The following is a 27,641-nucleotide window of genomic DNA, read 5'->3' as shown; positions in this document are numbered from 1 at the left end:
TTGTACCTGCTGTATCTATTGCATTATCGTAAAAGGCGACTAAATTTAGGAACTTATCTTGTCTCTTTTTCCTACCTGACTTTCTTTATCCTTACGTCTCCCTTTTTACAACACCTGTCCTTATGTTGAGTGCCCCTGAAATCTGTCACCTGACCGAGACGCACTATAGTCTATAAAAGTGGTCGTTTCTGCATCTGCTTACAGGGAGTAGGACGACTTGTTCGCTCGTTATCAGTATAATGTGATCCGTCGGGGTATGTTTTGGTTGGTGTCTGCAGTTGCACGCTTCATGTGAGATAGCATTATAAAAAGGACCAGAGTTCCTCTATTGCAAGAAGCCGCAACACTATACCGCAGGCCCCCAAAACACGCACCTCGCACTCCATACACCCAACACAACACATATATGGGAGGGCGTCCTTAAATTACCTTGACTGTTAAGTTTGAAATTATTGAGCCTATTTAATGGTATTGTTATTAATTTATATGTGGAAGGTTAAAATTGTACCTGCTGTCCATATAGCATGATAGTAAGGCGACTAAATTTGATACCTAAAATGTTCATTCTGCCTAACTGACTCGTTTTCCTTAGCGTCTTCATTGACACCGTCTCTTCTGGCTGTTGAGATTAACTTTCAACTCTTTGAGAAAGGCTCTTGGTTCCTTTCCTTGGCCGAAACACACCATAGTCTATAAAATGAAAGTTTATATACCTGCTCAGTGCAAAGGGTCCCGTTGTCAGTATGTGACTGGTCGGGTGTGCTTGTTCTGTGTCTCAGGCAAGAGGCAAGATTTCCCCAATCACAAAAGACACAAAACATCGCATATACAGGAGATATCCTTTAACTGACCCTGGCTGTTAACCTAATCAAATAACCGACATTATCTATATATGTTTCAATGCTTCCTGTCTGTAGTATTCCTTGTTTAAGATAGATAACTTGTACGAACATAAGGAAATGACATGTGAAAGGTAGGTATTTTTTACTAGAAGGTCACAAAATATGGTAAAATCTGAGGATTTCAAAACATAATGTGATCCCGAGGAAATATTATCACTATCCATACACAGTTGCACATAATTAATTCTGACTGTAGGAAATAAAACATTTCTTTTGCTGTCGGCCCCATTATAATAAAATATAATTTCATTGGTTAAGAAACAGAGGGTCTTAAATGAGTGGCTATGTGATATGAAATTTATCAAACAAATGTCCCCTATTGCATGCTCGTAAAAGGCGACTAAATGTATGATCTTATCTTTTCTTTCTTCCAACCTTACTTATCTTTTCTTTCTTCCAACCTTACTTATCTTTTCTTTCTTCCTACCTTACTTATCTTTTCTTTCTTCCTACCTTACTTATCTTTTCTTTCTTCCTACCTTACTTATCTTTTCTTTCTTCCTACCTTACTTATTTTTTCTTTCTTCCTACCTTACTTATCTTTTCTTTCTTCCTACCTTACTTATCTTTTCTTTCTTCCAACCTTACTTATCTTTTCTTTCTTCCTACCTTACTTATCTTTTCTTTCTTCCTACCTTACTTATCTTTTCTTTCTTCCAACCTTACTTATCTTTTCTTTCTTCCTACCTTACTTATCTTTTCTTTCTTCCTACCTTACTTATCTTTTCTTTCTTCCAACCTTACTTATCTTTTCTTTCTTCCTACCTTACTTATCTTTTCTTTCTTCCTACCTTACTTATCTTTTCTTTCTTCCTACCTTACTTATCTTTTCTTTCTTCCAACCTTACTTATCTTTTCTTTCTTCCTACCTTACTTATCTTTTCTTTCTTCCTACCTTACTTATCTTTTCTTTCTTCCAACCTTACTTATCTTTTCTTTCTTCCTACCTTACTTATCTTTTCTTTCTTCCTACCTTACTTATCTTTTCTTTCTTCCTACCTTACTTATTATCTTTTCTTTCTTCCAACCTTACTTATCTTTTCTTTCTTCCAACCTTACTTATCTTTTCTTTCTTCCTACCTTACTTATCTTTTCTTTCTTCCTACCTTACTTATCTTTTCTTTCTTCCTACCTTACTTATCTTTTCTTTCTTCCTACCTTACTTATCTTTTCTTTCTTCCAACCTTACTTATCTTTTCTTTCTTCCTACCTTACTTATCTTTTCTTTCTTCCAACCTTACTTATCTTTTCTTTCTTCCTACCTTACTTATCTTTTCTTTCTTCCAACCTTACTTATCTTTTCTTTCTTCCTACCTTACTTATCTTTTCTTTCTTCCAACCTTACTTATCTTTTCTTTCTTCCTACCTTACTTATCTTTTCTTTCTTCCAACCTTACTTATCTTTTCTTTCTTCCTACCTTACTTATCTTTTCTTTCTTCCAACCTTACTTATCTTTTCTTTCTTCCTACCTTACTTATCTTTTCTTTCTTCCTACCTTATTTATCTTTTCTTTCTTCCTACCTTACTTATCTTTTCTTTCTTCCTACCTTACTTATCTTTTCTTTCTTCCAACCTTACTTATCTTTTCTTTCTTCCTACCTTACTTATCTTTTCTTTCTTCCTACCTTACTTATCTTTTCTTTCTTCCAACCTTACTTATCTTTTCTTTCTTCCAACATTACTTATCTTTTCTTTCTTCCTACCTTACTTATCTTTTCTTTCTTCCAACCTTACTTATCTTTTCTTTCTTCCAACCTTACTTATCTTTTCTTTCTTCCTACCTTACTTATCTTTTCTTTCTTCCTACCTTACTTATCTTTTCTTTCTTCCAACCTTACTTATCTTTTCTTTCTTCCAACCTTACTTATCTTTTCTTTCTTCCAACCTTACTTATCTTTTCTTTCTTCCTACCTTACTTATCTTTTCTTTCTTCCTACCTTACTTATCTTTTCTTTCTTCCTACCTTACTTATCTTTCCTTTCTTCCTACCTTACTTATCTTTTCTTTCTTCCTACCTTACTTATCTTTTCTTTCTTCCAACCTTACTTATCTTTTCTTTCTTCCAACCTTACTTATCTTTTCTTTCTTCCTACCTTACTTATCTTTTCTTTCTTCCAACCTTACTTATCTTTTCTTTCTTCCAACCTTACTTATCTTTTCTTTCTTCCAACCTTACTTATCTTTTCTTTCTTCCTACCTTACTTATCTTTTCTTTCTTCCAACCTTACTTATCTTTTCTTTCTTCCTACCTTACTTATCTTTTCTTTCTTCCAACCTTACTTATCTTTTCTTTCTTCCTACCTTACTTATCTTTTCTTTCTTCCTACCTTACTTATCTTTTCTTTCTTCCTACCTTACTTATCTTTTCTTTCTTCCAACCTTACTTATCTTTTCTTTCTTCCTACCTTACTTATCTTTTCTTTCTTCCTACCTTACTTATCTTTTCTTTCTTCCAACCTTACTTATCTTTTCTTTCTTCCAACCTTACTTATCTTTTCTTTCTTCCTACCTTACTTATCTTTTCTTTCTTCCTACCTTACTTATCTTTTCTTTCTTCCTACCTTACTTATCTTTTCTTTCTTCCTACCTTACTTTCTTCTTCCTTACTTGACACCACCTCACGTTTGGCCTTTTGTTGGGCGCTCGCCCCTGTGAAGACGGCTCTGGGTTCTGTCCCCTGGAAAAGACAAGCCAAAGTCGATAAAATTGGTAGTTTCTGCTCCTGCTTTGCAATCAGCATAAAGGGAGTGAGACGACGGGTTTGCCCGTTGTCGGTATGCTTCGGCGGCATGCTTCTTTGGTTCCTTTAGACAAGAAGACACAACACGAATATACCGCAGTCTCCCAAAAACACACACCCGCAATTCATATACACAACACAGCGCATACATGGGAGGCCGTCCTTATATGATTCTGGCTGTTAATAAAACGTTAATCAAACAATAATTACCATGACATGTTTTATTGGTCATTCAAACTCTCCAGTCGACATCATAATCTACCTCTAGATAGGTTTCATAGGCTATGAACGATAACGATAGTCTTGCACGAAAGACTAGTATGATATCAAAAAAATAAGTTGATAGTGTATGATTTGATAAAACTGAAGGATGTTAACTAGAATCTGAGTGATATCAACGTTTGGTGGTAAACAATTTGATCCAATGTCGGTTTCTTAATGAAAATGAATTATGTAGTAGTTCAGATATGCAGATATGTTACTACTTTCAAAACTTTTAATTTAACAGAAATTTTGATTCTTGATTTAATGTGGAATTTTCCGATACCCGGATACAATGCTGAAATCATTAACGAACGATCGATTGTCAATCAATGTATAATTCCAACAGAATCGTTCTCACCACTCATCTACAGCTTATGTTAACTAGGCTGTAAGGAATCCCACATTAGCACTGAATTTCTGAGGACACGAGATAACGCCAAACTAAAGGAAGACTCAACAGTTGGCCTTGATTAATTGGTTAGGATTCGCCCGTCGTCTTTATAACGGTGACCGTGTGGGATGTGTTACTTTGTGTCTTTGGCGGCATGTTTCAGTGATTCACTATACAAGAGGACACAACACGAATATAACGCAGTCTTCCAAAACACACACCCGCAATTCATACACGCAACACACCGCATGCATGGGAGGACGTCCTTACATGTTCCTGGCAGTTAATAGGACGTCAATTTAACCAAACAACAAACATAGTTTACACTGATACTATTTCTGGTTGTCATGTTGTATGTTTACTGAGAAACCTTCTATTCTCCACGTTACCATGCCGAAGGGAACACATACAAGAAATATCCGATCAACATATACACAAAACGCACGAATCTAGCACTATAAAAAGGGCAACAGTTCCACTATTCAAGAAGACACATCATGAATATATCGCAGTCTCCCAAAACACGCACCTCGCACAACATACCGCATACATGGGAGGCCGTCCTTACATGATACGACGTTAATAAAATCAAACAAACAAACAAACAAACGAATCTGATAATTGAATAAAAGTAAGATAATTTGGAAGACAATGTCCTACTTTATCGAACAATACAGGTCCATTTCTCATGTTGAAGAGAGGATCAAAACATTACAGTTTATAGTTATTGAATATATCCCAATGAAAACATAGTTGTCATCGCATTTTTTCAGTGTTTCCAGCGTCATGGCCAATGTTCTAAAAAAGCCGATAATAATTGAAGATATTAATCTAGACACATTTTAGTTATGAATTGATACAGATTTACTCATTCTACTTTAATGTTTAAAAAAGGTTTGCCTTACTTTTTATTTCAATGTACCTGCAGATCCAATGTGATTCAGCCTAGTGCAATGATAAGGTCACAAATTAGTTGGAAGATTAAACGATCATAATCAAGTCCTAGACAGTAGTTCTGGGATGTACAGAAAAGCAGGCGAAATATTCGGCGTGATCTGTCACAGAATTTGTTATTTACTACAAAAGGAGTAAATAATATATTTAGGGAATATCGATTAGTCACTCTCAACATGGAAATAAAGATAAGACGAGTGAAGGAAAGCACTGCCCGTCACGGAATCAGAGGGGTACAACAACAAAACAAGGTGGTAGATTTTGTTATATCTCCCTCAGGGGAAGGTCAAGACAGTACCAATTACTGGCCAACATAGACATGTTTGTTAATCCCAACACAAACCGTGCTATTTTAGCAAAATAGTTAAATAATTGACACTCAAAGTTTGGATAAAGACATAACTCAATCAAAGGCATAATGCGGAGATGGTAAATGCACTTTGGTACTGGCGAACTTTGCTTGGTAAATATATTTCATTAAAAGTTTTATAGATGAAAGACAGTTCCTCTATAGATGAATGTTTTGTATTATATCAGTGAAATACGCCACACAGATCTGGTGTAAATGACCAATAGTACAACAGATAACTCCGTATATAACATGTCGTTTGGTTGGTGGATTATATTTACTTTCTATTAACAGCTAGGGTCATGTGAGGACGGCATCCCATATATGCCCGGCAGGTAGGGCGTTAAAACTGTACATACTCCCCCTATTGCATGATCGTGAAAGGCGATTGATTTTATGATCTTATCTTTTCCCTTCTTCCTAACTGACTTAATTTTCCCAATCTGATTAAAATCCGATGTTCATTAACACAGGGACAGATGTATATTGTAATTACGTAATTTATATACTGAGCATGGATGTTATAATTGCATACATAGAAATATTACTATAAATGTGCGATAAGACGGATTGGATTATTTATCTATTTTCGATATGTTATCGTTCTTAGTACCGTATGTGTTAGTTCAGTGACGTGATGTATTCCGTCTTTGTATATTACAGAGTTATCGTCCTTAGTACCGTATGTGTTAGTTCAGTGACGTGTTGCATTCCGTCTTGGTATATTACAGAGTTATCGTCCTTAGTACCGTATGTGTTAGTTCAGTGACGTGTTGCATTCCGTCTTGGTATATTACAGAGTTATCGTCCTTAGTACCGTATGTGTTAGTTCAGTGACGTGTTGCATTCTGTCTTGGTATATTACAGAGTTATCGTCCTTAGTACCGTATGTGTTAGTTCAGTGACGTGTTGTATTCCGTCATTGTATATTACAGAGTTATCGTCCTTAGTACCGTATGTGTTAGTTCAGTGACGTGTTGTATTCCGTCATTGTATATTACAGAGTTATCATCCTTAGTACCGTATGTGTTAGGTCAGTGACGTGTTGTATTCCGTCTTTGTATATTACAGAGTTACCTACCTTTTGAGTAGTTATCCTTTTTGACGTCATTATTTTATGAGCGACATTCATGTCGTTCAATACCTTCTCGAGGGGAAGGATAACTCTGCAATATGCAAAGAAAGAATACTGTCTCAAAATGAAAACTCTAAATATATATATACATTAAACAGCAGAAAACATCTCCTCGTGGCGTTATATATTATTTTCCATTCTCCAGCTTCCTTATATCTAATGTCACCATTTGCAGTACTTCAATTTTGATTTTTTATTCCCCGCTGTATGACAGGATCCTTTAAACCAAAAACGATGATAGGTCGTATATCTCACTTGATGTCCTTGAGGAATAGTACGGCCGTTGTCAGCTCATTGTTTTATTACTTTAAGCAATGTCTTTATGGTGTCTGCTACACAGTGTTGTTGACAGTATACGAGTTTATGTTTCGCTTGTTTCATATGATATTCCTTCGTTTGGATTTCAGGACGGACTTCATATTCTAAGCATAACATAGTTAAACGTTGATTACATACGTTATGATGTCTATCGGTCATAGATTAATTACAAAATAGTGAATACAGAGTAAACAAAGTATCAGCTCTCGCGGTACATTTTGTGTATCCTTTCTATCAGGGAGATTTTCTCGGTAATATCGATGCTAGGAGTGTGTATAAGTTTCTAAATCTTTCCTACTGTGTAATTACATTGTATTCTTTTAAATTAAGAATTCGAAAATCGATTCCGTTTCATTAGTTTAAATTTCCAGTAATTCCCTCGATATAACAATCTCAATCTGGTCCATATATTTCTTTGTGTTATTTAGAAGCGTGATTTACACACTTTAGTATTAATGAGAATTAAGCTCGGGGTTATTTGGTTTCAGAGAATTCATGTCGCCTCCATCGGTATTGAAAACATTTATCAGGTGATTTGTTTCTTGAACATATAACACATGTAAACACGAGAATTAACAAAGCCCAAGGTTGTTAAATTTTTGAACATGAAGAACTCCGTTCCCTTTCGTTTATATTCACAATTAATTAAACAAAATGATATTTTGAACTACTTCATTGTTGGTGAGAAGAAATTGCCTGAATGTTATTCAGTCTCAGAACCACTTTTGCTTTCATTGAAAACAATAATGTTTATTAAATATATAAAAGTCTTGTTACAGGTTTATGTCTGAAGCAATCCATTTATATATAGAGCAACATAAAACAGAACTGAAGTAAAGAAGACTTTGCAAATTCAAGTCATTAGGGCAGTACTCACCATGACCAAAAGGTCCCGTACAAACCTATTTAAGCTGATTAATACGGAAATACACTGGTAACGATGATTCTGCTTTTGTCATTCAACTGTTTATAGAATCAAGACAAAGAAAGACTGTATTCTAACGGCTAAAAGACATGATAAACCAAATGTTAAGAATATGGCGGGAGTTTTACAGAACATTGAAATTGTGCGAAAATATATCTGGATCATGAGGACAAAGTAGTTTCAAGTTGACCTTCATTGATTTATCTTATACACAAATGATTTGTTCGATCTAAACGTCCATGTGACTATTTCATATACCTTGTCGTCATCAGACCTACAAACAAAGCGAGAAAACAGACTTCTAAGTGCTATTTTAATATGTTGTCTGTCAATGGTACTTTGTATGTTCAGGGATAGCCGTATCAAATATTTGTTAATGTGATTTAAGTGTCTTATGTCCGTATTCCTTAAAAGGTTCCTTAATGATGACAGTATGTTATCACTGTAAATATTTCATAGGCAGGATTCATTTGGATGTAAAGCATGTTCAGAATTTTTTTTTACTTTTACTTTTACTTTTTAATGTCAAATAAACACTTGCATATCTCATTTGAAACAACTCCTCAGTCCGAGGGGGAATAAGGCAGTGTATCGCACTCTAAGGCAATTAAATCGGACTTCGAGAGGTTAAAATGTAGATCGATTATTGTAATAAATGCTCCATAACACACTTTAACTAGCTGAGCATATACAAATGTTTAATGTGCTTATCAAGTCTTACATAAGATCAATCTGATCAATTTGGCAAAAATAGATGGGGACCCAAAAAACGTCAAAAATAACAGATTGTCGAATAGATTTCTTGTTAATTTTATTATAAAAAATACGACAAGTTGCACGCATTTGTAGCAAAATATTATTGATATCACTGAGGGTTGACAATCAAAGCATCCCAGTTTCTTGGTCATTGTGTAATACGATAGTGTCAGATTGGTGTGTGAAAACATCCGAAACATAAGTAGTAGTACAATGTACATTATATCATAGGTCAAATACAAAACAGAGTGACACTACATAGGGAATGTATGCAATTTACACATTCTAGTAAAACTTGCACGCTTTTCTTTATTTTTTACAAATTACGATTAAAAATTAATGTCGCATATAAAAGTATGAACAATCATGAAATGAGACCTTTTCACTCTATGAGAGGAGATTTGGGGCGTGTCAAAACAAAAATGAACCGGATTATTTATCACAATGAAATAACATTCACAACTAACAATAAAATAAAAAGTTAATTAAATATAATATGATATTTCATTAAAGATTTCAAAATATGTAAAGATTGTATGATATTGACATACTTCATGTATAATACATTTAATGACATAGAATTAATAAGAAACACAATAGTGTCTAATGAAATTCAAAAATGAACATCCAGTTATTAAATGATTATATAAACAAACACTTCATATAAATCTATTCATTTTTCTGTGTATTTAGCACTGATTTACCTTCAATTTATTACAAGTAATTATTTCAGAATCGAAACCTAAACAAAGATAATGAATGACGCTCCGATTGAACGGAAACTACATGTATAACCTTTCACATCAATAATACATTAATTCTAATATAACAAAACATTTCAGCAATATGGAAATAATACGACCAGGTAATACTGCTTTTAGTACTTATATATATATGATGGCGTTTTCTTCGAATACATTTGTTAATACAATTTAATTTATCCTTATGTTTATACTATGACAAAACCATTTTGTGAGTAATCTAATAGAAGAAAGGATAACGTGACACTACCTAAATCGGTACTCTCTTAAAATATGTGATACAGAATGATCTGTTTACAATAAAAACTAACAATTATTGTCCTAATCAGAACTTAAGGTGCTGAAAAGTAACTTTGACAATTTTTATATCTTCTTGTCTTTCTTGTTGAATAATATCTCTATTTAAATTTGAAAATAGTGAAATTGTGACATAATCCGGGAAACGACGTCGTGCGACAACCCTAAAAACACTATATATTTTAAAAGGAGAAAAACTATTACTGAATGGAATATTTTTGCTTTATGTCGCTTTATGTGACCTACATAAATGAAATAATGTTTGAAATTTGATTAAATTAATTCATATGTATTTTATAATATATGCACATTTATTAACCAAACCATATTTAGAAGGTGTTCCATTTTGCGTTCTCGAACTTGCTGAAACACAGGGCTTGACCGGCCTATAATGAAATAAAACTCGAGGCACATTTGTGGAATAATAAGAGTAAGATTTTGATTCAAATATCCGGTAGATGTTTTTTTTTTTTTTTTTTTTTTTTTTTTTTTTTTTTACATTTTTCTTCAAAAAGTGTTCCAATTAGGGTAGCGTCACGTTACCGGTTTTCGATATCATCTGTAGATATCTCCTTAGTGGTACGAATAGAACAGAGTATACGTAATAAAATAATAACACAGTTGAAACCATCCGTGTTGCTGTTATTTTTTACACAAAGAAATCGTTTACTAACAGAGGTACTACGTTTTCGGCATTTCTTCTAAAGGTATCCACAGTTTAGGGAAAGGCGCATGTGTAGCGGGTTTACATTTGTGATCTGGGTCACTTATGGGAGGGCGCCACTGTCCGTTGACACAGGTGGCGCCACTTGGTCCTTCCAAAACGAAGCCCTCCTTACATTTGAATAGAATCCGGTCTCCATGTCGGATGGTTTTTATGTAATGTCGGAAATCAAATATAGCCCGAAGACCATTCTTGTAAATTTTTCCATTCGCAATCGTGCCAGGGTTTGGACAATAAACTGAAACAATGTAAAATCAAATGCTAATGAACTAAGAATGATATTTACTTTGAAATAATTCTTAATACATTGTACTAATGGAAGAAAGTATGTTGAGAACACTTTATATATAAAACAAAAAAATGGCAGAAATTTTGAACATCGGTAACTTGAATATTTTCAGAAATACCTAGATAGTAATGAAATAAATAGACATCTAATAAACTTACATTCCTCACAGACTGGGCGTCCTCCCGTCCATAAACCAAATTTACAGGTGAGGAAGGAGTTGTCAGACGGCATCCCTCGGAGACGGAAACCGTTCCTACAGATGTATTTAGCCCTGCTGTTATGTCGTAAACCGTCAAACACTCTAAGACCATAGTCCACGTGGGGCGGAGGCCGGGGACACGCAGCTAAAAAAACAATGTAAGTTAAATAACTACCTGCCGAGGACAAGTTTCAAAGGTTTTTATTTAAAATGATGTAGATTTTAAAGGTATATTAAATAGGCATTATCAAAACTACGTTTGAAGCCATCCATCTACCCTAACATTTCAATGTCAATTGTGATTTCGACATTTCATGATCAAGTTAACCTTCGAACACATTCGATTAATAGCATGCATCTTTACATGGAACACATCTTGGCATTGAACTCCATGTTCCGTTGTGACATTGAACGCGATTGGTTACGTCAGGAACGAGGCCATTTTGACACTGATATTCCAGGTAGAGTCCACTTCGCACCCATTCACCTTCCCTGTACTTCTCCAAAGAGGCATTTAGTATTGTGGGAACCTCGCATTGTCCTGAAAATCAAAGAAGAAGATGCTTAGGCATAAATAGTTGATGATTTTAGTCATGTTGTATAAATATGATTATTGGTTAAGTATCGTATCTTTCACATAGCAATGATATATAATTTATATTAACCGGAATTGAAATAGAAAAAAAAGTATTTATGGTTGACTACATGTGTCCATGACATTGATCCTGGGTCATTCGCATCCATTTGTTGACAATGATATCGGCAATCGCAACGATATTAGAAGTATTTGAAGAAAGAACCCTGTTTAATTTATTTGCACCTCCTCGATGTAATTGATTGGGAAATAACAGTATGTTCTTTAATTAAAACAACTATGATTTTTGTGAATATGGAATTAATTTAAATGTACACACATAAAGATAAGATACAAACATTCCTTACCCCAGCATGTAGGCGGTGGAGAGGACCATTCCCCAGTTTCCAAACATCTCGTGGACAGAGATACTCCTTTAAAGTTGGTACGGACATTGCAGCTAAACAGAATTTAATTATAAAACAATCAAAAACTCTACAGGGCAATTCACCGGCCCAGTCCTGTATCGGTGACCATTAAACTATTTGGATGGCGCATCTATGATGCCAGAGCTTTGGGAGTCATTTTCATATCGCGTCTTAGCTTAATAAAGTCAGTATAAAGTTATCAAAGTCTACAATACTTTAGCATCGATATAGACCAGATACCAGATTCAGATAGTTTAATTCCAATATCTACAGTTTTATTAATTTTGGGTTATGTAAGATGCTGAGATTAAATGAAGAAAACATTAAATATCGATGTTTTCCCCTTTTTGACAGAGATCAGTAAAGGTTTTTGATATTATTGATTCTTTCAATTCATTCAGCAATAGATCGATCAACGTTATGAAATAAAAACAGCGAAATACCATATAAAAGGCTCACCTGAAGAAAAGTTCTGAGCCAACTGTCGTTGTTTCGCCTAGGACGTAGCCATTGTAGAACGGTTCGGGCCAGCGGCAGTTAACCTCTGTGATAAATGTTTGTCTTTAAGAACGTCAGATATATGTAAGCATAAAGCAGACAGGAAGGTACATGTATTTTATTTTGGGTTACTAAAAAATCTGGCTGCGCAATTTAAGGCATTGCCTTCAGTCATATTAATTATTGTTGTAAAGGGCAAAGACGTTTGAACTCATCCGGAATCTAACCAGTGCAAGTTTGGGTACAAAGTTATGTAAAGCTAGGAAAACATTTATTTAAAGTTATCGTGCTCATAGAAAGAAGTTAATGAACGACGAAGGATTAACAACTATCGCAATAAAAATTGATGCCATAATTTGATAATAACAAGAATTCCACGGAAGTGGATGTGCTTCCCGCACAGCATCACTTAAACAGTTATTTACAGTTGTCATTAATTGTCATTAATGGTGAAATAATCAAGTACCGTAATTCTTGCAAATATTGATGGATTTTAACCAGTATCAAACTACTCTGAGATCTCATTAATATATAGCAATATACCAAATCTGGTTAAAATTGGAAATAAATACTAAAGTTATCGAGCGGAAACCATAGATTAATCTTTTTTGACGATTTTAAAGTCACGTTTCTCTTGCAAATATTGACTGATTTTGACCATTATCAAACTCATTTGAGATCACATTTGTATAAAGCAATATACTAAATTTGGTTGAAATCGGACAATAAATACTAAAGTTATCGAGTGGAAACCATGGATTTATCTGTTTCCACAATTTTAAAGTGCCGTAACTCTGGCGAATATTGACGGATTTTGACCAGTTTCGAAATCTTTTGAGATCACAATGATATAAAGCAATATACCAATTTCGTTCAAATCGGACAATAAATACTAAAGTTTGACCACGGAAACCATTTCACGGACACCGACGCCGACATAGTGATACCTCATTGTCGCCCTTGCGTTGCCGGCGACACAAACAAAACCAATATACTTTAATTTTAAATATTAGAAACATTAGCATAATATGTTTTAGTGACCTCATGGGAATTTGCCTTTACATAGCATTTTTTCAATGCTATAAATAAGACACAATGCTGTGATGAGCCCTACCTTGACAGTGGGCGGGGTCCCCGCTCCATGTTTTATCAGCCTGACAACGCCTTTGTACAGAGCCCGACAGTTGCAATCCTGCCTTACACGTGAACCGTATAGCCGTTCCAAATGCATTTCCAGAACCTACCATCGTACCATTGGGAGGTGGTAGCAAAATTGGGCATTCTACAGCTGTTGTCAAAAAATAAATTTCAAATTTGAAATAAAGTTTGTCTGTATGCTTCATGTTTATTTCAGGTGCATTTTTTATTATTTTAGAATTGAAGTCACTATGCAAAAACGCTAAACAAAAAGTACAATTCAGTTTTTGAGAAAACAAACTCGACTGGAACGAAGAGTTCTAATTTCAAAAACAACGTAATGAATTGGTTTTAGTTTCTTGTAACCCTAAATTTAAGATCTTATACATATGATAACTCATAATCGTTTTTAAGTATTAAGATATAAATGTATTGCAAATATTTAGCAATTCAGAGGTTATATTTTAGCGGCATATATTTTACGCTCATTTTATTTTCTATCTTAAGTGACCCCACTACTTATTACTGCGCATACTTGTGTGGAATCATTTGTAAGATTAAATCTGATTGGTTGGATGATAGGGTAAATAGTTCAGGTCATTGAAGGATGGTATCTCCTTTTGATTATATGTCGTGTCAATGTATTCGAAAAATAAAATTTCCAAATACAGCGACTAATTTGTGAATGACACATCCTTGAGGATACTGGTGTTTCTGCTTTGTTCTAATTAACTGTTAAAGTCGTTCACGGTCATATCGTCTTTCTTGAAAGGAAAGTAGTCATTACAAGGAAACGAGCGTCGAATATGAGACAATGCAAAGTGCCTGAATTGAAAACGTGCTTTTTCCAACAGTGAAACTAATGGATTGAACCATCTGACCAGGTCTCTGTATTTGTCCACTGACTATCATGTTGTATCGTAAAATGTTCATTACAGTTGACATTTAACTCTCTACTAATGGATAAGTTGGTTGGTAGATTGTTTTAACGTTCCATTACCAGTTATGGTCATATTTAAGGACGGGTCTCCCTGAATTCGTCGTGTTGAGGGTCTATGCCTGGAATTATAGATGCTACAGTGAGGAGACATAGAGCGTATCACGCCTCGTTTGTGAATGTTATATGATATTAAATCGACATCCCCATTGGCTAGACTTAAAAATAGTAAAGACAGAAGACAAGATGAAATAAATGTTATTCCCCTAACGGACAGGTTATTTTTGTATTAATATATACAGCCGCTTTTTTGTTAATAAATTCAGAGATGTTGAAACAAAACATGAATTTCATACGTCTACATAGGAATCTGTTTCCCTCCCAGGTCCAATCACCGTCCATGTTACATGTTGCTCTTGGATCACCTTCCATGTCATAGCCTTGTTCACAAGCATATGTCAGTTGTTGCTCGAATGAAAATGTGCCTCCAGCTTCCTGCCCCAAAATGACAGCATGCTCGACGGTTGGAGGTGGCCCACATTTTTCTGTTTACAAGAATAACAAATAAAGACATAATACAATAAAAGGTCCATGGGCCTTAACGGTCACCTGATCATGAGTTCTGATATTCAAAATGAAACAAACATATAAACACTATATCATATTGGCCTATTACATCCATCAGACCTTTTAATGTATGAAGAGTATTTGATTCTATCTCATCGGTGAATTCAGATAAAAAAAAAGGTTTTTTGAAATTTCAGTCATTTGACCCTTTATGTCCCCGTCTCTCTGGCCCCTGGGGTAAGGACCAATTGGGAAATTATGTTAAAATGTAATCTTGGGCTAATAATTCTAATCATGTTTGACTCATTTCCTATGTAATTTGGACAAATAATACTCAAAAACATGCTTTCCCTATATAAATGTAAAGTTGTCCCTCTCCTCAGTTGAAAATCTGAGAACCCGGGGCCATGAAATTCACAAGTAGCGTTTAGGGCCTCAATGTCCTTTTATTTATGAATAGTATTTGATTCTGATTCTACCACATCTAAACTTTTGAACCATTTTGGTCCCGCCCTCTGGCCTCCGGGGATCAGCAAGGACCCATTATTATATGATGTTAAAATGAAATCTTAGGCTAATAATTCTACCCAAGTTTAGTCAATGTTATCCCTTTTTGCCATATAAGGTTTGTGCAAATTTTAATTGAATTTGCTTCAGAAAAAGTCGAAAATTTAAATTGTTTAGACTCACGGCGCACGACGGACAAAAGGCGATTAGAGTACCAAAAAATCCATCAACGAAAAATGTAAACATAAACAAAATGCAGATTTGTTCCGAGACCGCCAATTATTTGTTTTCAAACGATAAACGACCTTGTAATACATATTATAGGTAGAATTGACGGACTAGGAAAGATAAAATACCTTGATTGTATATCAAATCCATTTATTTCTTCTGATTAATTAAACTTCACATAGAAACAGCCAAGAGACGGAGATGACTACATACCAAGACATACCTAAGTATCCTCGTTCTAAATGGTTACTTCATTTCCTGTATGGAAACTAGATTCACTTGATTGATCTAATTAAAATACAGTCCCGCATCGTTTATTTATAGAATCACGGTTTTATACTTTGGGGTTAGTTTGTTGAACTTTAGGCAGCAACAATTACACTTGGAGTAAGTCAGTTGATACAAGTGGGAAAACCTATTTATTTATTTTTACGTACATGTCCTTCGCGGTAAAAAGTCACGATTAAGAATTAAGTAAAGTGTAATAGAGTATTTTTCCTGTAAAATTCAATGTGGAAATGTCGTTAAATATGAAAACGCGAACCGAAAGTCGCCAAGAAAATAATTAACCTGGTTAACAGATTATAATCTAAGTATACAAAGTCTGGCAAACAGATTATCTAAGTTATTTAAGTTATTGCTTCTTTCTGTCATCTGTAATTAACGTCCTGCTAACAGCTATGGTCATGTAAGCACGGTTTCCGATGTATGTGGTGTGTTGCGTGTATGTTGTGCTGGGTGCATGTTTTGGGAGACTGCGATATAATCATGTTGTGTCTTCTTGTATAGTGGAACTGTTGCCCTTTTTATAGTGCTATATCACTGAAACATTCCGCCGAAGACACCAAGCAACCCACCCCATCGGTAACGGTCATGCTGTCTTTCCTGGAGAAGACATAGTCTACCTACGCGAAAGTTGGAACGCATACCATGTAAACATAGAGCATCGGGCATAATGGATTAGACCAGGTCGTTAGTTCTCCTTGATATCGTGTTGGATCACTCCGTGATGTCGTATTCATATAACCACGGCTCTCCCGATATGTATACTGTCATTCAGAGAGAGATTTTCTATAAAACGTTTTTTTTAATATTATTTATCAGCTATAGACATTTGTGATGTATTCCAGACCAGGAAGTATCCCATATTATAATCTACCTACATATTAACCTAATCAAATATCCTTAATATATTTATTCTATATACGAAGTTTGTTTATTAAACATATCAATTACGAATTGTGATAGAACAATAGCCTAAGAATACCACCCTGCAGAACTCACTTTTTCGGCAATGTTATCAAGCGGGAACTATCCAGTTAGTATGAAAGCCTAGAAACGCACAAATAACGAGTAAATAATTAATTTAAGGTTTTAGTATCTGTTAAAATCCAGTGTTTGTATGGCTATTAAAATTGTGTTGTAGTTGAACATAACGAAGTTGATCAAAAGGATGTTTGTATCGTGAATGACAATTGATACTGTTGTTGAGTAATCTAAGCTGTTTATAAAAGTGTGCCAGGATAGGATCTTCACCAAATAACCATGTTGGTTTACTGTATAAAGCAGGTACTCCAGCAGTTTGTTTGATCGGATACGACTATGCAAGAGCGAACACATTAAATCCTTTTTGATCCTGGCATGCAAGTGATTAAATGCTTATAAACCCGGACATACCTTAACACATAAAGCAACTATCAAGGGAATCGTCACACAAAATGTCAAATTAAATGTATATTTAATTAATTTTGTAACCGGAAATGATCACCATTAAGATATGAAGCCAATATTGTGCCGTATTACCTATACAATTGGGTAGTGATCCGGACCATTTCCCATTTTCTTCACATGTCTGTGTGCTTTGGCCGATCAGTTCGTATCCATCGTTACAATGATACATGACTGTCTCACCAAAAAAGAATAGGTGACCTGACTGCCAACCATTCACCAGGTTACCGGGGAACCCACAGTTGATGGCTGAAACCAGATGGACGACTAAACTTTAAAGGGAAGCAGATGTTATGAAGGAAATATCATATTTAATGGTAAGTGTGATTGATATTCACTGTCGCAAATCAGTGATAAACTGGGTGTTGTATTCAATCAATCCATAGTGCATGCAAAATCTATTGTCATTTTGAATACCAAAGAGCCAGTTATTTATATGTCAGAATTCTTAAAGAAAACGAAAACAATTTTTTATCACTGCTATCTGATTTTTATGGTATATAATAATGATATCCGATCAAATCAATGTCCCACAAAATCACTGTTGTATGATCACCCCGCAAATAACCAATGATTTAGTAGCTGTAATAACATGTGTCAATGGATGTCATACGTGTACATTGGAGTGGGTTTCCCAGCCATGTCCAATCACCGTCTGTATCACACATAGCTCTCGGATCGCCTTCCATTTCGTATCCTTGGTCACAGGCATACGTCAGTTCTTGTTCGAATGAAAATGTTCCCCGAGTCTCCATACCCACAATAATGGCGTTCTCAATGACGGGAGGAGAACCACAGGTCACTGTTAACCAAAATAACAAATAAACGAATAATACAAAAACGTATCCCAAAATTAGATCCACCGATGACAGATGAAGAAATATCAATGACCAGCCGGAGTAGTATATGTCTAATGCGTTTTGGAATAATTCGGGACGTACACTTTGTTCTATAATATGTATCATTAATAGTTTTGTTGCGTTATTAGTCATGAAAATCTTGTAATACTGTTTTTGATGTAAATTTGGCATCATACCAGACGCTAACTTATCATACAGCTTCACCTTTCTCGCAGCTCGGCTCACGACCTCCCCACGTGCCGTCCGCGAGACACTCGCGTTCTTCCCGCCCCGCCAAGAAGAAACCATCGTTACAGATGTACTGCAGAATGGCGCCTGTTGTGATCTGGATAGGAGGAATGATACGGCCGTTGTGTATGGTAGTGTTGTAGAGAGGGCATCCAGCATCTGATGAAGGAAGCAGACGAAATAAGCACCATTGGCTAATTGATGGAAACCAAATAGCTTCCAAACTACAAGTCACATTATATTTGTATATAATTCATACACCCTAACACAACTCTTCTTTGTTACCATGCATGTTTTAAAGCAAAACAACAAAGCAAAACAACAACCTTTCACCTTCGATCACCAACACTCATTTCCCATTTCAACACCAAACTTTGTAGCTTGTATTCTGAATCATTATGCTTTCCCCTGTTCTGTTGCAACTGGATATTTTGAAATATTTTTTAATCCTCCGAAGACTTTGACAAAGTTTAAATCTTAATGGTACTCACGACTACACGTCATGTTTGGTCCGACCCAGCCGCTCCGGACACACCAGGCCCGGAAAATACTTCCCCTATTGGACGTGAAGCCTGGATCACATTCGTACTGTAACATCACTCCCTGTTCATACGACATCCGCCACGGTTCACGGTCATGCTTGGCATTGTTGATCACCGGCGGGGGACCACATTCAGTGTTCCCTACAACATAATGAAATAAATATCATGTCGCTGCAACCGATTGTACTATAGAAGAAAACTTACGATGTTATCCAATACCTTACCACAAAGGTCTTTGTCTTCATGTAAAGAAAATTTTACGATGTTCCGATAACCGTTGTTCAATAATATATTAGCTTAATCCCAAATAATCTCAATGTGGTTCAGCCTAATTATACTTCCAATACTATGAAATTTCATGTTATCTGAGATCTGATACTGCTTTACAAATTTTTGCTGGCTTAAAATAAAAAAAGTACGCTTGATACAAGTAGGGAAGACTAATATTAGTCTTATTGGAGTGACCTTGACCTACCTGTGACCTCTGAACTGCTTACTATACACTTTGGTTCCTCATTGCTCCATTGTCCATCGCCCTGACAAACGCGCCTAGCCCCGCCGCTGATCTCGTACCCCTCATCACAGGAGTAGCGAGCCACGGCGCCGAACATATTGTAGGGGACGATCTGGACTGATCCGTGGGTGATCCGCTTCTGTAGGGACGTACATTTCATATCTGAAATAAAAGTTTAAACATATTTCTATTATTCCTATCATATATTTGAAACTGCATTTACTCATTTCTGGACTTTATTTCTATTAACCCCTTCCCCGCCGTTTCAAAAACTATCGACGTTCGATTTTTTAAAGAAAACCTTATTTAGAAATCGAAATCTCGATAAGTGAAAACAAAATTATTAGGCATAAACTAAAAATTTAAGACTAATATGAACCAAATTCCTGATAGTTAGATATATATGCCTTCCTTATCTATAATTGATACACTTTTTTCCGAAAAAAAGGTTTAAAAGCAACACCTAAAAATAGGTTTTTGTGATGCCTGCATCACTATGTCGGCGGCGTCCGGGAAAAGGTTTCCGTACGATAATTTTAGTATTTATTGTCCGATTTCACATGAATTTAGTATATTGCTTTATATCGATGAGATCTAGGATGGGTTTGATACTGGTCGAAATCCGTCAATATTTGCAAGGGTTACGGGACTTTAAAATCGTCAAAACTGATATATTTTTTGTTTCCGCTCAATAACTTAAATTTGTATTTATTATCCGACTTCGACCAAATTCCACGGATTCAACCCAAAATTGGTGTTTGGATGAATTCAGATCGTAATGAGTTCTAAATTAATTTCAATTGCTCAGGTATGTAACATAAACAGAACGTTATATAAGACAAATGTCAAATTTCAAAAGATGGGCTCAGATACGTAATTGATAACTTCACTTAATTATTAACGTTATTTCAACTGTAAATAACTCTTTTTGTGATTTTTATAAACTGCTGTGCATGCAACACATCCACTTCCATGTAAACATGAAAACTGAAATGGAAGTTCATTTCAAATGCGATTTCATGAAACGACTTTTAAGGGGGTTATGTGATAAAGAGTCCTACCAAATTAAAAGTGTAGAAGTTCAGTGACGGAGAGCAAAACGATTAATTTATCGTCAGTTCATCAATAATCAGAAATAAACATAAGTAGCGAGTGATAATAAAATAAAGTATACATAATAGCCCTCATGTTCTGGCGGTGTAGTCATGAGAGCGAGTTTTCTCCTCACAGTATAAGTACACGAAAGTAGGGATCGTAAGAGCCTGAACACATTCAGATTGACATCTCATTCCAATGGTATGTGAATAGAAGCTATTTCGAGCTCCTTATCGACTGGAGATTCATTCTTATGTATCAGGAGAGAATGAGACAATGAAAGTAACCAATTAAAATCTTTGCTGTATAAAACACTTCTTTTAGTACCGCTGATAGGGGATGACCTTTCGGGATTTATAAAACTGTGATACAACATGGAATAAATCAGTGGTACAAGGATATAAAAGGATTTCTAAACGAGACTTAGTTATCGGATTCCAATTTCTAGTTTACAGGCTTAATTGGTGTAGCGTCTCAATGTATTGGTTTTGTATTTTATTGTGAAGGTTTGATCAGTGTTAAGTTTTCGGGTTCCACGCGGAATAAAAGGCACTTTAACATCATTAAGAAAATGAAATCCGAAGACAAAGAGGTGCTACCATAAATTGAAAGCATTCCTCCCTTATCAGGTCAATGGCTAAAATAAGCTGTCAATGATTTAGACGCACTGCACACTTTCCTGTAGTATGCACAATTAAAAAAAATACCAGCACAACAAGAGGGACAGAGACTTGTATAAACTATGATTATCTCAGCTAGATGGCAGAACACATAACTTTCCTAACATGGGTGATCGCTCAACTCAGGCGGGGCCAAGAAAGACGTCAGGAAGAAGAAAGTCCATCAGGAAAAAGAGAAATGATAATATCTTGAACTTAGTCGCCTTCTACGATCATCGATGAGGCAGCAGATACAATGCTCTAGCTGCAGGACAGTTGGAACTGTCAGTAACAAGACTTTCCAAAAACTAATAGTGACAAGGCGTCCTTTAGCGATATTTTTATCCACAATCACCATAAAGCACTAGGATTTCTATCCACAAGGACTATTAGAAACAAACCAAGAATCCTGGTCCAAAAAACACTGGTAACGTTTTACTTTAAAATCATTTATTGTTTAATATCCTATACAGAAAATATTGGAATCACTTCGTTTTGCTTCGTGAGGTTGGTTACAACTCAAAGATGGATGCTTTGACAACTACATGGTATCAGGACCGTATCACAGGTAGTTACATCCTTTGGTTGATTGGTTGGTTCTTTTAAGTCCTAATATAATTTTAAGCGAAGCCTATCTACTGTCTCTTATTGTTTTTTTTTTAACTGTGACCAAATAGAAATGTATAATTGTTATGAATGTAGTTTAGATGAAATGTAAATACATAAAGGATTTCTAATAGCGAATGAGTTATCTCCCCTGACACATCAGGCGATCGGTGTCATGTGTTTTGTTTTTAATCCTTATTTTGGGCATGGACTTACTGTACTGCTAGGAACTATTTTTATACTAGAATCATAGCCTTGCTGAATTACTGGTATTGAGTTTATAACAAGAAAAATAATGTTAAGCATAGAATGCTTTTATTTTTACTTTGTGCAAAACTACGTGACTGCGGCTACAAAAAAAATCTCAACGGCATTCTACGTTCCGAAGCAAATGGTCAATGTAAAATTGCTTTGAAAAAGATGTAAGACAAAATGTAAATGTTTGATTCAGTTAAGAATTAAATTCACTAATGTTTTATTTTATTTTATTCTATTTTTCAAAGTAGATTGTTTATAATTACGCGAGAAAGTGACTTTGCATACTGTCATGCGCAATGCTGGATCTTGTTGTGATTTCCGTTTTCTGTTTACGAGAAAGTTTCCAAACTCTACATATATGGATGATTTACATATATTAACGTTACTGTTCGAGCTGCTTAATAGCTAGGGTAAGCATTGACAAATACAAACAAACTGCATGAAGCATATATATATATATATATGTGGAATTGTAAAGATAATTCGAAAGGTCAGGATATGCTAGCGAAATAAAAGAGAATGCCATACAGTCAGACTGCAGAGTGAACATTATACAATTATGGTCTTCTGTGGAAGATAAGGAACAGCTCTAGCGTTGCCATTGTTGGTTAACGGTGCAGACGACTTCAACTTTCTGTCACGTGTGGAGCTTCCAATGGTTTATTTCCCTCGGCTTCTAATTCCGGTGAAATATTTAACTTATCCAATTTCATATGATCATGTTTAATCCAACCAGAGCATTCTAAATGAAAATGAGGTATAATAATTCGTGTTATAAAGAAGAGAGATCTGTTTTAGAACATTGTTCAGAAGCAATATTATATGAAAAGTGACATTTTGATAGAGAAGTATGTATCCGTGTAGTCGTTGTTACAGATAACTTGATGATAATTTTATACTACATTAATCCTCCATGTCGCTGTTAACACGGTTTGTAAAACAGCCGATATCTTGTCACGCCAGGGGCGATAATGACACCATGGGCTATAGGTACTGGAAGGAGAGTTCGACAGGGACTAATCAAACCATGAACTATGCCATGGGTATACAAAGATTGGGGATAACAAGAACATAGTATGCTCCGTCATGACTTTAAAGTATACTTGTCGTTTCGTCACCATTCAACACCAAATGACAGAAGCGCTGCTCCCCTTGCCAACATTAGAACGAGACACCTGGGTAGTTTTACCGTTATCTTTATGGCGTATTATACGACAATCATTTACAGATGAACTGACACCAGTGGATTCAGTTTTAACGGAAAATGTCTATACACAATATAATTTAGGCATTCTGATACGGTAGCGTTACAGATAAAGACTCTCTGGAGACTAAAGCTGACTGGGAGGTGTGCTGTATCGCAAATAGGTTTGGACTTTACAGTAAACACCATAATGTCGTCTGGTGCATATCCAGATTTCCTCTACTTCAATATTATAATACAAACGATGTATATTTACATGCATTTTAACAAGTACAAGGACATTTGGTTTTCAGTTAGCAAGTGATCCGAAAAGTGACGCCATTATTCTTGTCTTTTGTAACTAGTCAGATTGGGTGGAATAGTTTCTACTACTTGCCCACATGCAGTCTAGTGTTGATGGTAGTCTTTTGCACTGGAGCTGAGGAGTGGACTTGTAAACTAGTTTTTTTGAGATATATGTACAGCTTCTTCGTGCTTTACTTCCACATATCAACCTAGATTAACACTGTGATTTGGTTCGCAAAATTAGTCAATAGGGACATGTTGAGTTGTGTGTGGTTGGGGAACTCGGATATTTAATAGTCCGTAATGTCTTATACGACACCTGCTTCGACGTCAAGTTTACATTAGCTATGTGGAATTGCACCTTGCGTCAAGCCTGGCTTATCCATCAGGGAAAGTAGTGAAATCTACAGCTGATATTGATCACATGTCAAATGGTAATTATCCATTCCACGGCAGAAGAAGAGATACATAACACCATCAACTGTCTGTATAATTGTATGTGTGTATTTTGGACATTCTGGTATAATCATACTAGATAGTACTTCTCACTTAGAGTACATTTCTTGATTATATTTTATTCTACGATGTTGATAAGCAAAGTTTTTAAAAGAACGATGTGACTCTATTAGATTATTTTTTTATTTTCATTTTTTTGGGCCAATGATTATTTATGTAATCTAAGATATTGATTTGTTTATGATATTGGAGTGAATCACACATTTTATTTACAAATCTCTAAGTGTTTTAACGTCGACAGTGTTAATGTAGTAAAATAAATGGAGAACACATACTATATTGAGCCTGTTTGCAAAGATCTTGTCTCGTGGCAACAAATTACGTAGAATTATTTTTTTCTCGTAATTAATATTTAAAAATATTAGACATGGGACCTCGTTCCTGATAGACGGTGTTTTCAGGGGACTTCGCATCAGTTACATTTAACAATACTAATCATCAACTTATAACTGTCAACTATGGGTTCATCAAATCTTAATTGTTAGTCTTTGCCTGTCGCAATCACATGGGCACCATATGCCACATTCTAACGCCTTTACAAGGCCAGGCCAGTTTTGTTTGTCATATCATTGATTCTATTTCTTCAATAAAATACTAAATTTTCCTATGCTTCTTCTGTTCGTCTTTTGAGAAATTTCACTACACTGCTCATTCCCTTGATCACGAATTATAAATATCATCAACGCAGCTGAAGACATGTGTTGAAAAATATTCATTTTTATTTTTCATTTTCAAACACGAAAGTAGCTTTTTATTTCAAAAACAGGATCGGCATGTAATATTGATTTCAGTGAATAATGAGTTTTCTGTCTGGCGTCTGGTTAAATGAAATTGAGAAAAACAAATAATCACATTGGCCAAGTGCACCCTTGAAGTTCTATTTTCATTTGACCTTGGAATTTACACGGACATTAAACCTTGAACAACAAACACTGGTTGATGTAAAAAGGCAATATTCTTTCTGTACACACGGCGTCCTGACAGTGCTTCCTCAAATTGAATGGGACCACAACTTAATCAGGCCAGACAACGTTTTACGTCAGCTACTTATTGACTATTGTCACAATCTATCTGTGTCAATGTGATATGCTTATATATCTATAAATTAGTTAGGTGAGGTACCATTAGTCCATCGCTGTCCTAATACTTTCACAATACCCCAGCTTGAGGTCACTTTTGGCTTTGTCAACTAAATAACCGGTAAAATGATAACACAATGAAAGATAGAAAAATTCCAAAGGAACTAACAAATTGACCCATATTTCTCAAAAACAGGTTTACACATTGTAAGTTATTGACAAAACTAACTTAAGTTTGTTCTTAAGTCGCGCCAACTTTGGTACCAAAACTCGGAGTCAGGACAGTAGTAAAGGACATATCCAAACTGTAAAAAATGCAAATCAACTAGATTCATTATTGAAACTGATCTTTAACGGTAGGTAAAAGGAATCACAACATATTTGATCATCAGAGCAGCGACTATGTCTTTGTCTGGACACGATAGAACAAAGGAATCACAAAGATCCTTTGATCTATTCTGTTTCATATAAAGTTCGTTTGATGTCTTATCTTCGACTTCTTGCCTTGCTCCATCGTGTGTTAACTATATATTCCAATGGAAACAAAATTAATTTAAATATGTGATTGACATGAAAAGTGGCATAAATAAGAACTTCCATATGCATGTTGGCAGCTCAATATATTTCCTCATACACTGTGGTGATCTGAATGACATGCTGAATCACTGGATCCCAGCGACACGGAGTACGCAATGTGATTACAGTAGTCTTATAGAAAGCTCGTCGACAGGAGAGGCGAAGGTAATAGAGTTAGCAGCATCAGTTTATTTATCAATGTCAGTAGGGGGATCTATATAAGGTTATTTGGGGGACATATACGGCAGATATATTGTATCTAACGGTTAATTATTTACTTGAATACGGAAACCTAGTCATAATTGGTAAGATACTTACTCACCTAAAATTTAAAGCAATTAACCACGGAATTTAAAGGTTTTCAAACGAAAGAAAACAATTGTAAATCAGTGTTCAGATAGAAGAAGAAAACGCACATACACCGCAACATCCAAATACACAATTCCTGTCGTGAATTATGAAACATGGTATCAGAGATTTTCTACTTCAGTAACAAATCATCGATCACACATGCTATACAATTGTGTTCACATTTGAAGATATTTGAATGGAGGTCGTGTATTTTCAAACAAAACTGTTTCGAAGTTAATGCCAACATCGAAATTCTGAAAAGTAGAGAAAGACATTCTCACAGGGATACCTACAAGCATGTAATATAAGACAGTTCAAATTTCCATAGCCTCAAATATCAGACGGATCTGTTTCCGTAGCAAGTTATTGGATTTTTCAATCATTTACGCAGTCATAAAGAGGAAGTGAATATTTGTCTCTGAAAACACATAATCCTCTTGGAATAACGGGACGAAAATCGGATTACGGCCCAAGCCACTTATACCGAGCTCACCACTGAACAAGCCACATAAGGGCAACCAGGAATTAGAACATGCAATTGCGAAGAGGGAAATTGTCTGATCGAGTATGAGGCAAACATCTTAGGTCCACGTAAACGAGATTGGTAGCAATGACCAGAATATTAAGATGACTTGGTGAATTGCCATACTGACGAACTATACAATGAGTAGTTCAGAGTGTTCTAGATACGATGCCATGATATAAAACTAGACAGTCAAGCTTTAAATGGTTGATAGTTAAGATTTGGGGGTTAAATGGTGGTTTGGGGTTGAATGGTGGTTTGGAGGTTGAATGGTGGTTTGGGGGTGAATGGTCCTCTGCATTGTCCTAGTTATGTAAACGAATTTGAATGTAAAGGAATGATTTTTCACCTTTCATATTTAACAAAACTATCGAAATAGCGTACTTATCAATAACAAAATTAGCATTAGTTATAAGGTATTTCTTACGTTTTGGAAATTTGAATAACAAATACTAACATTATATTTCAAATAAATGTTTAGTAACAAATCGTTACCAAAATATGTTCTAAACATCGAAAGTAAAATTTCGACTTGCTTGACAGGTAAATGTATAAACTACATCCAATTTCCGGTCACATATCTAAAATTATGCTTCGTTATTCCCTAGCTGACCTCGATATGACAGGCACATGTGTCTCGTGGGGACATATGCTTTCATGTCTAACATTTCAGGAGAAGAAGTGTAATGAAGGACTCCCGATGGATCTGCATTAATAACGACCATTCATTACAACA

General features: G+C 35.3%; 1 protein-coding gene across 1 annotated transcript in view; it reads right to left on the bottom strand.

Annotated features, from left to right (window-relative positions):
* Positions 1–8,775: 8,775 nt before the first annotated feature.
* The window catches only part of LOC138320705 (protein lev-9-like), a 33,821-nt gene continuing 14,955 nt past the window's right edge, over positions 8,776–27,641 (bottom strand). The window contains exons 3-14 of the mRNA XM_069263873.1: positions 19,715–19,915; positions 19,189–19,380; positions 18,674–18,856; positions 18,223–18,411; positions 17,685–17,858; positions 14,936–15,124; positions 13,620–13,793; positions 12,467–12,551; positions 11,948–12,039; positions 11,370–11,546; positions 10,965–11,150; positions 8,776–10,755 (exon numbers count right to left, since the gene is read on the bottom strand). Coding sequence (XP_069119974.1) covers positions 10,475–10,755; positions 10,965–11,150; positions 11,370–11,546; positions 11,948–12,039; positions 12,467–12,551; positions 13,620–13,793; positions 14,936–15,124; positions 17,685–17,858; positions 18,223–18,411; positions 18,674–18,856; positions 19,189–19,380; positions 19,715–19,915 — 2,123 coding nt within the window. The 3' untranslated portion in view covers positions 8,776–10,474. The remainder of the gene's footprint in view (positions 10,756–10,964; positions 11,151–11,369; positions 11,547–11,947; positions 12,040–12,466; positions 12,552–13,619; positions 13,794–14,935; positions 15,125–17,684; positions 17,859–18,222; positions 18,412–18,673; positions 18,857–19,188; positions 19,381–19,714; positions 19,916–27,641) is intronic.

This window comes from Argopecten irradians, chromosome 4, assembly GCF_041381155.1.
Source record: "Argopecten irradians isolate NY chromosome 4, Ai_NY, whole genome shotgun sequence".
Lineage (NCBI taxonomy): Eukaryota > Metazoa > Mollusca > Bivalvia > Pectinida > Pectinidae > Argopecten > Argopecten irradians.
The sequence above is the reverse complement of the archived record's forward strand: the minus strand, read 5'-3'. Positions and strand labels throughout refer to the sequence as shown.